The sequence below is a fragment of the Onthophagus taurus genome, chromosome 1 (genome assembly GCF_036711975.1).
Source record: "Onthophagus taurus isolate NC chromosome 1, IU_Otau_3.0, whole genome shotgun sequence".
Taxonomy (NCBI): Eukaryota; Metazoa; Arthropoda; class Insecta; order Coleoptera; family Scarabaeidae; genus Onthophagus; species Onthophagus taurus.
The window spans coordinates 27091271-27101669 of record NC_091966.1 but is presented as its reverse complement, the minus strand read 5'-3'; the positions used below and the strand labels follow the sequence as shown (position 1 = coordinate 27101669).

General features: G+C 34.3%; 1 protein-coding gene across 1 annotated transcript; it reads left to right on the top strand.

Moving 5' to 3' along the window:
- The first annotated feature begins 1709 nt into the window (after nucleotides 1-1709).
- LOC111414332 (replication protein A 70) lies at nucleotides 1710-10012 on the top strand. Its single transcript, XM_023045643.2, has 7 exons — nucleotides 1710-1885; nucleotides 1973-2214; nucleotides 2278-2541; nucleotides 2595-3302; nucleotides 9055-9310; nucleotides 9395-9589; nucleotides 9646-10012. The coding sequence occupies exons 1-7, from the start codon at nucleotides 1850-1852 to the stop codon at nucleotides 9748-9750; spliced, it is 1806 nt and encodes a 601-aa protein (XP_022901411.1). The 5' UTR covers nucleotides 1710-1849; the 3' UTR covers nucleotides 9751-10012.
- Nucleotides 10013-10399: the final 387 nt, after the last annotated feature.

Below are 10399 nucleotides of genomic sequence, written 5' to 3'. Positions count from 1 at the left end.
GGTTTATCAGTGTAATCCACATCCGATTGTAATCCGCATTTGATTTTAGAGCATATAAAATTAGTAAAAAGGGTGCGGATTAGATTCGAGAAAATACGGTAATAGCTAATTAGTGTCTAATTGTCAACTAAGTTATTTTTGTCAAATCCGGGTGGAGAAGGCTTCGTTGAGTTCCCAACCATCTTCTCTATTCATGTTATTCCCATGTCGATGAATCTATATCGCCTCTCTCGTCAACCTTTGGAAGTAATGTCCGTTTCTTGCTAGCACTTTGGTTTTCTCAAACTCTATGCTGTGTCCTCCTTTGTGGCAATGCTCTGCGACTGCAGATTGTTGTATCTTCCTTAGTCGGACGTCCCTTACGTGTTCCTTGATGCGGCACTCGATGTTACGTCCAGTTTGGCCAACGTAATATTTCCCGCAACTGCACGATAGCCGGTAGACTCCCGCTCCATTTAATGGGGTTAGTTTGTCTTTGGCTATCGGTAGAGTGTTTTGTATTTTGCTGACCGTACCGTATCGTACCACGATATCATTCTTCTTCAGACGCCTCGCAATTCGCTCCGTCACACCTGAAACATAAGGAAGGCAGATAAAACCGGCTTCTTTCGATATACTCCCAGTTCCATGCCTCCATCTGTCTTCCTAGTGACTAACACATCCAGGAATGGCAACTGTTTTGCAGTTTCTGTTTCCATGGTAAATTTTATCATGGGGTGCTTTTATCACGTGAATTGAGGGGGCTAGAAATTCCTGGACTTGCTCTTTTCCATGTTGCCAGATCACGAAAGTGTCGTGGACGTAACGGAGCCATAGCTTCGGTTTCCGAGGACTCTTCTTTAACGCTTCCTCCTCAAACATCTCCATGTAAAAATTGGCTATCACAGGAGACAGGGGTGATCCCGTGGCTGCCCCTTCGCATTGCTCGTAGAATTCCCCCTTCCAGCTAAAGTATGTCGACGATAGGCAATACTCCACTAGTCCTGGCACATACTTGAGCAAACCCTCCGGGATGAGTTTAGTGAAATCAGAAGTTTCAATTTTTTTCAAAAGAAGTTTTGCCGTTGTACTGACAAAACCACACAGTAAAATCTTTTTATTTTTTTTTTAATTACTTTGCTTTTATCCACAGATTCAGATATTACAATAAAATATATAGGGTGCCATTCAAAAAATTGGTCATGACCTTCATATGACCTTGAAAGTAAGGTCAAGGTCAAAAATGTTATCGTCATATGGCTTCCCCCTTCGTACAGAACAACTTTCATTTGGTTTATTTTTATGTAAAATGAACCGTTTTCGAGATAATCACATGTCTCACGTTAAATGGACCAGTCTGTATACAACTGCGTATGAAACAAACATTAAATATAGGAGTGTTAAAGTATTTCCAACTAGAGCCTAGCTACTAGATCCCTTTCCTATTAATAGTATAATTTAATGATGTTTTCTGTAATTAATATTCAGTATAAAATAACTTTTGTTTAAAGTGTAAATAATAGGCAACCAAACTTACAAGTTAACATTAATTATAACATTTAATATTTTTGTTTAAAAACAAATAATTTATACAAAATTTAGTTCTATCACAATATTCAATTAAACATTAATAACTACAAAATATTTATTAAAAACTCTTTTTTTTAGTAACTTAATTTTTAGGAGTTGGTCAATTTTGACATCTATTTATTTGACAAATTTGACAGAAAGTATTCAAGCATTCCCTCCAAAACCAATAACCAATACTCAACGGACCTTGAACCGGTACAAGCTACAATTTCATTCGGTTTTTTGTGTGTATTAAAACAATATTAAAACGTGTTGAAGTTTTATTTTATGTTAAAATACAATGGATGTGCCTAAATTAACGGAAGGCTCTTTAAAGGTACGTTCATTCTTCTTCGGATTTATTCGAAGTTCACCTTAAAAGCTTGTTATAAAAAATCTTTTTTTTCCATCATTAATTTGTTAGGTCATCATGCAAGGTGGTCAAATTGATAAACCCGTTATGCAAGTGCTCGGATGTAAATTACTTCCTAGTGGCAATAGCTCAAGCAAAGAACGTTATCGACTTTTGCTTTCTGATGGAGTCAACTACATCACGTTTGCGATGTTAACTACTCAGGTCCATAGTGGGGAGCTAAGCAGCTTTTCCATTATAAGAATCAACAAATATGTTAGTACAGTTATTAATAATACAGGAAAAAGCGAAAAGTTAGTTTAATTTTAATCTATATTTGTATATTTATAACTAAAAAAATGTTTGTTTTAAAATAGAAAGCTTTTGGTTCTACTTGATATTGATGTATTGGTAGATGGTTCTAAATTAGAAAAAATTGGAGAACCTTTACAATTACCTGATAGTTTAGAACAGATTGAAAGTAGTAATCACAGCAACAATAATGTTTCGAATGTTTCAAAACCTGTTGTTAGTGGATCTTCAAGTGTGGCTCCAAAGAAAAATGGCATTGATTTGAATAGTACCTCTTTACAGGATTGCCTTCATAATCCAATTGCTAGTATAAGTCCATATCAAAACAAGTAAGGAAACATATTTTTATTATTTATTAATTTTATTAATTTATGTGTTTTAGATGGGTTATTAAAGCTAGAGTAAGTAATAAATCCGCAATAAGAACATGGTCAAACTCAAGAGGTGAAGGAAAACTGTTTTCAATGGATCTTATTGATGAAAGTGGTGAGATTAGAGCAACCGCTTTTAGAGATTTGGTTGATAAATTTTACGACATGATTGAGGTTGATAAAGTTTACTATATTAGTAAATGTCTCGCAAAAATGGCTAATAAACAATACACCAGCATTAAAAATGATTATGAATTAACATTAACCAATGATACAATAATTCAACCATGCGAAGATGATATAGATGAGATTCCACAAACTCAGTTTAATTTTATCTCGATTGATAAAATCAGTAATATTGTAACTGGATCTATGGTGGATGTAATTGGTGTATGCAAAAGTGCCACTGATGTCCAAACATTTAATGCTAAATCGACCGGAAGAGAATTAAAAAAGAGGGAAGTCACTCTTGTCGATACAACGAATACTGGAGTTAGTTTGACTTTATGGGGAGCCGATGCTGAAAAATTTGAGGATACATCAAACCCAATTGTTGCTTTAAAAGGGGTAAAAGTTGGCGAATTTGGAGGTGGAAAAAATATAAGTTTAATAGGTGGAAGTATTATGAGGGTGAATCCTGATATTCCAGAAGCTCATAAACTTAGAGGATGGTTTGATAATGATGGAATGGGTCTTGAGGTTAATAATATTAGTGCACGGTAAATTTTTAACTTAAATGTTATTTTCTTTTTTTAAATCAACTCTAATGACATTACTTATAGGTAAATATGATGAACATGAGGTCTCTTTATGCATATTAATTTGAGCCAATTTATAGTTAAAATTTATTTTCCAATAATGTTATCAAACGCAGGATAACAGGATTTTGTATTTAAATTAATTAGAAAGTACAGTGTGTTAATTAATTATTGTACCCAACGTCATCATTGCAAGTATGCAACCAATATCACAGTACGCGTATTGCAGTACCAATACTGTGATATTGGTTGTATATTTGCAATGATGACGTTGGGTACGATAATTAACACAGTGTATCATAAAGTTGGTGTTACACTGTTGAAGATCGTTTGCGAGTGATTTAAGTTAAAAATGTCCTATACATAGTTGCTGTCACAGTGTGTATACCTCAGTATACTGCCTCTATTAAGTATAAGAGTCGTATCTGCCTATTTAGAATTTTCGAGAAAATGCGAAAAATGTGTTTATGTTTTTGCCATCCTAAGTACTATTACTCAGGAAGTCGAAGTTAGGAAAATCCATTTATTTTTGACATAGATATATGCGGAATATATATATATATGCAGAATATAAGCTCGTTTTTTTCAAATTAAGAGTTTAAAATATGTTTTTGTTAGTTACAATAAATTTACTTAACAGTGAGCAACTAAAACATTAATGATGCTTCACTTATTAATCATAAGGGAACATTTTCTGTTTAGGAAAACTAGAAATACTACCTCTAAAGAAATGTTTATTGCAACTTCAGGTTTTTCACACATGTAAAAATAATACACATAATAATAATATGTAACTAATAAAATACTGTGTACATTACATTACATAGATTACATATTGGGTAGGCGGACTAACAACCTTGCACCGCGCCCCTAAGAATCTATTGTACCCTGATAGATATCGTTATTAAATTTCACTGTGCAGTCCAATTCTCTTAACGAACATTAATATCTTACTCAGTGAAAGGTCATTCAGATCCCTCGGGGAGATAAACTGCGACCCAAAAATCGAGCATCTGTGATGGTTCCCAGCAAAGCAGTGGCATAAAACATGCTCAGCCGTCTCCGCTTCCTCCGCACATAGTCGGCATTCAACATCGTCGGCTAAACGCAACAAGTTGAGCTGTGCTTTTAATCGGCAGTGCCCAGTAAAGACACCCATTAGAACTTTTATGCTGCCACAAGCAAGTCCTAAAATATTCCCGGGTTTGACAGTGGCGATGTTAATAATCACCGTAGCATGTCTCATTTCAGGAGAACTGGTCCACAGTAGGCAAAGTCTCTCTTCAACCCACAGTTTAATCCTATGTTTGGCCATCGCAAATGATACACCAACTGCTGGTTCTGGCCCCACAGACGCTTTAGCGCTGCCCTCTCGTGCTAGCTCATCTGCTGCTTTATTTCCAGCAACCCCAGAGTGACCTAGGACCCAGATGAAAGCACTCTGTTATCACAACTCAATGTGTTTAATATTCTCTTGCAGTCATTAACCAGAGCCGACACCGTTTTCACGGCTTGCAGAGCCTGAACAGCGGCTTGACTGTCTGCGAAAAGTCATACTGTCATGTTCTTCACCCCTCTCTCAAGAAGGATTTTATCACTCATGTCAATAGCAAATACTTCCGCCTGGAATACAGTACAGTACTTACCCAGGCTGTAGGCTAGCTTAATCCGAGGTGTCTGGCAATATACTCTTGCCCCGCCGCCTTCCGGCGTCTTTGATCCATCTGTGAACATCCAAATATCTGCTTGAACCAAACAATTTTCGTTTTCGATCCAAGACTACCGTTCAGGCAGTACAATCTGGTATCAAGCATTAATCACTGATAGTGATCCCGCCAAATCTGACGGCATTGATAGCACAATATGAGTGCTTATAATGTCTTCCGCAGCCCGTTGGTAAGATATGAAGCTAAGTGTCTTGGTATGATTGTAGATACTAGCTTAAGATTTAGAAAACAAATTCAAACATATATTCAGAGATCATATTTTTTTTGCGTTGGCTGTACCCGCATCGTTCATGTTTACCTTTGAAATTAGAAGTACACCACTGTGATATGTTTGTTCTTTCACAATTTGACTATATGTCTGCTGTATATCATAAGGCTATAGATGCAGTTACGGCACGAAGTATACAAAAGGTTCAGAATAGTTGCCTCAGATTCATCTATGGTATTCGCAAATTTGATAGAATTTGTCAAACTTAAAGATGCTGGGTGGTTAAACATGAACTTTCGACGGGAATTTCATAGTTTATCTCTCTATCATAGAATCGTTACCTCTGGAGTCCCGGAGTACCTGCATAATAAAATTAAATATAAACCACAGGGCGAAGAAAGTCGGACAAGGTCAGATACTACTTTCTATCCTCTAAAACATAGAACATCACTTTTTCAAAGGTCATTATCATGTTTATAAATCGTATGGACGCTTGCCACATGGACTACGTCAACTGAATTATGACCAATTTCGAATAAATTTGAGGAATATGATTTTTCAGCAGTTCTTTGTTTATATCATTGTTATTGAAGTTATTAATAGTTACGCCATCAGTTATTACACTGAGTCCATTTTTAATTTTCATTATTATTGTTTTTTTTTCTCTTCTTCTTTTTCATTTAATCTACGTTTTGGTCTTTTGGACCCTTTTATTTAAACTAATTATGTTTAAATTTGGAATATAATGTTGGTGATACTGTATTAATAATTTCAAGATTTTGCTTTGTTTTTTTTTTCTTTTTGTTTGTTATAATTCATGGAATTTTTTTTTCTTACGGTTGGATAAAACAAACTATTCTGGATCCCGCCATTTGATCTCCATATATTAGTCATAGTGTAAATATCATAAATATTTGAAAATATTTCATTAGTTTAATTTATTGTAGTTTATATTCTAGTTTCTTCTTTGTAATGGAGACAATAAAGTCGTTTATTATTATTATTATTATATGTCTGAACAGTTTTGAGCATATTGCTTAAATCTGTACCTAAATGGAAGTTCTAGCCACTTTTTCTAGAACATCCATTGCTAGAGTTGCTGTTGTGCTTATCGCACCAGAGATTGCCAATCCAGTTTCTCATTGATTTCGTGAAAGTTTACTGATAGCTGAAGTCTGTCGGAGTTTACTATACCAGGCTGCTGCTCTGTATGTGATCATAGGTCTAACCACAGTCACATAGAGCCAGTACAGTCTTTCAAAGGTAAGACCACACTGTATATGAATGCTTGAAATTCAAACCGATATTTACCACCGAAATTCGGCTTTTGTCTCAGTTTTGGCTGAAACCGTAACCGAAACATTTTAGGTAAATAATTCCACAAATTCCAAGGATTTCCGTATTTTCTCTATTTTTTAGCTATGTGCAGGCCATTCCATTCTCTTGATATCATTATTGTGCATGAACAAGAAGTTGTCACCAATTTACCGTTTGGATTGCCGTTGATAAAGCAAAGCTCCGTACATGCTTCGAAACAGATTCCTCCCCAAACCATTACAAACTCTTTCAGATAATTAAATAATAAAATTAATATTAAGCATAACGCTCTCCTGCTTTGCTCCAAACTGTCTCTCGACAATCTGGAGAGTACAAGCCGACCTCGATCGTCTGAGAACAGTACGTTTCGCCACTTTGCATTAGTCCACTGAACATGATCTCGTGCATATTGTAATCGAGCAACACGATGTTCTCGGAGCAACGCGATCTCTGTGATCTCAACCCCGATTCTTCAAATATCCTTCTTACTGTGCGTTCACTCACGTTCACCCGACGCACTTGCTCCAGACGATTTCTTATCTCAACTACTGTAGTATGTCGATTTCTTAACGCGGTCGTTACAATATATCGATCACTATGGGGTTGTGCGTCTTCTTCCTGACCCAGGTCGTCTGATGAAGGTGCTAGTCTGTCGAAATCTTTGAATGGCGCGACAAACCGTACTCTGTATCGCATCAAGAACACGTCACTGAAATGTTCTCGTCAATTTCCATGGCTTGGTTTAATTTCTGATGGTGCTGCCGAAGAAGCTGCGTTATCGTTTAGAGCTTGTAACTTTGGTGTTAACAATAACAGGAAGTTGAACAAAAAACAGAAGTGATCAGAACAGACGAGACTACAAACTCCTTATGTTTAAAATTAATTTCTTTTGTCAGTGCACCCCAAAGCTTCAAAGTGTAGGAAGAAAACGAGCATTAGCGTTATTCACCATTGCTGAAATTGAAGAGCGCCAAAATGGGGAAGGCACCTACAGAAAATTGGCAAATGGTAGACCTTCCAAATAAAAAATCCTTATTTAAATTGACCAATACGTTCAAAAGTTATTTCAGTTTGAAACTGGTCATCATACTAGGTGATACGTTTTTTATGCCGCTGAGTGTATTTAAGTTAAAGGTACAATTAAACTGTTTGTAAAAACTGGAAATTTTGGTACACGTTTGTCCATAGGTTCTTAAACAAGAGGTTGTCTGTATATGACATTACTTTCTGTGGTAATTGCACATGTAATTTTGTTTTTTCAAAATGTATAGGGTAATTTTTGCAAAAAGGTTGAGAAACAGCTACTTAGTTTATACATGAAGCCAACAATATTTTTAATTCATAGGGAAAACAGTTTTGTGTCGTGTACAAAGTATATAAAGAGGTGGTATTGTAATTGCACAAGCCACCTCAGAACTTTGATGTTGATAAAAGTTGGTATATTGCAAAATCATAAATCTGTCTCAACTTTTGGGTTATATCTATCGACGAAAGAGGCACTTTATGTGAATACATATCGAACCTTTTTCATATCGCAATACTACAAGCAACTACGTAATAAACTACCCAAAAACTGTGTCAAAAATGCTCATGCTATGATTTATTGGACAGATTCACTTCCTAACAGATTTCATACTGATACTACTTATAAGTAATTTTTCTTAATATCCAACCTGACTCTTTCCCCTATGGTCAAGTTTTGCAGATGTTTTGTTGATGAGTCTGCATGCCTATATTTTGTTTTAATTCAATTTAATTTTAGCCTACTTTTGTGCACTGCTCCCTATAGTAAGCAGAAGGCTTCTGTCATGTCTCATCTTGGCCTTGCAATGATAGCAACATTATTAGCAAAAATCAGCATTTATACGGTTTTGTTAATAATGGTGCCTCTCGTGTTGAAACCATCCTGTATGGCCTCGAACACCATGTCTATAAGTATGCATGATTATACATCACACTTTATTTAGTCTGAGTTTTGCTGTTGTTTCATTTTCTATTCTATCAGAATTAGGTGTGCAGGTATATTAACCTGCATGGCTTCCATTAAAAAATTCTTGGAGATGCTGTTATAAGCACTCTCAAAATCGATAAACATAAGCTTCGATATTAAATTCTTTTGCCTTTTTGAGAATTTGACGTATTACAAATAATTGGTCGATTGTCGACCTCTGTCTGCAGAACCTGCATTGAAAGTAAAGTATTCCACCAAAAGAGGTCCTGTTCTTATTTAATGAGGATAGGCTTATCCACAATTGCTATTATAGTCTAAACTGGTCATCAATTGCTCCGCATATTGCACGTTGCGATAATATATTTTACAGATAACTCCTATAAAACAACACTGTTGTAATCCTCCACAGCAATGGCATATAAAACTCTAGTTTTAACACTTATTGAATATTATACATATTTAAGACGTGTATGTTTATTTATATATTGATTACTATTATTATCTTTTCAGTACTGGTGGTGGAAACTTTCAGACGGAATGGATGAATCTTAGAGCTGTTAAAGAAGCCGGTTTGGGTCGTTCTGAAAGAGGCGATTATTACCAAGTTAAAGCAACAGTTATATTATTAAGATCTGATAAAATGTTGTATAAAGCATGTGCTAATGAAGGGTGTAATAAGAAAGTTGTCGACCTTGAAAATGGAATGTTTAGATGCGAAAAATGTGCAAGAGAATACCCTGGTTTTAAATATAGATTACTTGGAAGTGTAAGTATTATAAATTCTAATATATTTTATACAGAAATATATGTATATCTACAAAAAAATATTGAAATTAATCATTATTTTTAGGCCAATATTAGTGATTGGAGTGGTAATCAATGGATCAGTATGTTTTCATCAGAAGTCGAAAAAATTATTGGTGCCACTGCTGAAGAAGCTGGTAATGCTGTACAAATGGATATGAATGCTCTCGCTGAAATTGGGAATAAAGCAAATTTTAAGCAGTTTGTATTTAAATGCAGAGCTAAATACGAATCATACAATGTAAGTATTTTATGTTTCGTTTTAAACATTTATGTTAAATTAATTTATCATTTCAGGATGAAACCAGGCTTAAAACTGTAGCAGTGAGAGTCGATACAATTAACTATAAAGAATATAACAATCATTTAATCACCAGAATCAAACAATTAATGTCTGAGTAAAAATATTTTTAAGTTATGTTTTAATAGTTATATGTTTTGTTTTTATGTTAGGTTACTATATACATTAAGTAGTTTGGTTAATATAATAGATTTACATAACATCTTTTTATGGACAAATATTTCCTAATATTTGTTATACAGAAAATGATATGAACATTTTGTACTCTGAATCAAAAAATTTTTTGGGTATAAAATCCTTTTTTGTTACCATCACTAGTTAAAAATAAAAATGAATAGAATTTGATGGCTTACACATCCCTTATTGATAAGTTTTTTTTTCTTATATTCTTTTATATTTTGCATAGTATATTTTTATAAACCCCTAGTTTTTAATTCCATTATTCTTTTTAAGCATAAAAAGACCACTGTATTTTCTGGTGTAATCAGAACATCTAATGTTTGAGTACTAAGGTTTTTTCTTACTATCACTATTTAAAAAAATATACAATATTATAATTTATTTCATCGTAATTACATATTTTAAGACCTTTTCATATTGATTTTTTGCTTAATAATTAAAACTGAAATGGGATTTCTTATTTATTTGTTTAATTGGCTTATTAGGAAATAAGATTTTTTTTGTGATTAATACAAGTTTGATTTTTCAGTAAATACAATATATTTATAAAAACATCGTTTTCATTATTAC

Coding starts and splice junctions, on each gene's coding strand:
- LOC111414332 (XM_023045643.2), top strand. CDS start 1,850: ATGGATGTGCCTAAATTAACGGAAGGCTCTTTAAAG. Junction 2,215..2,277: donor AATACAGGAAAAAGCGAAAA/GTTAGTTTAATT, acceptor GTTTTAAAATAG/AAAGCTTTTGGTTCTACTTG. Junction 9,311..9,394: donor AATATAGATTACTTGGAAGT/GTAAGTATTATA, acceptor CATTATTTTTAG/GCCAATATTAGTGATTGGAG.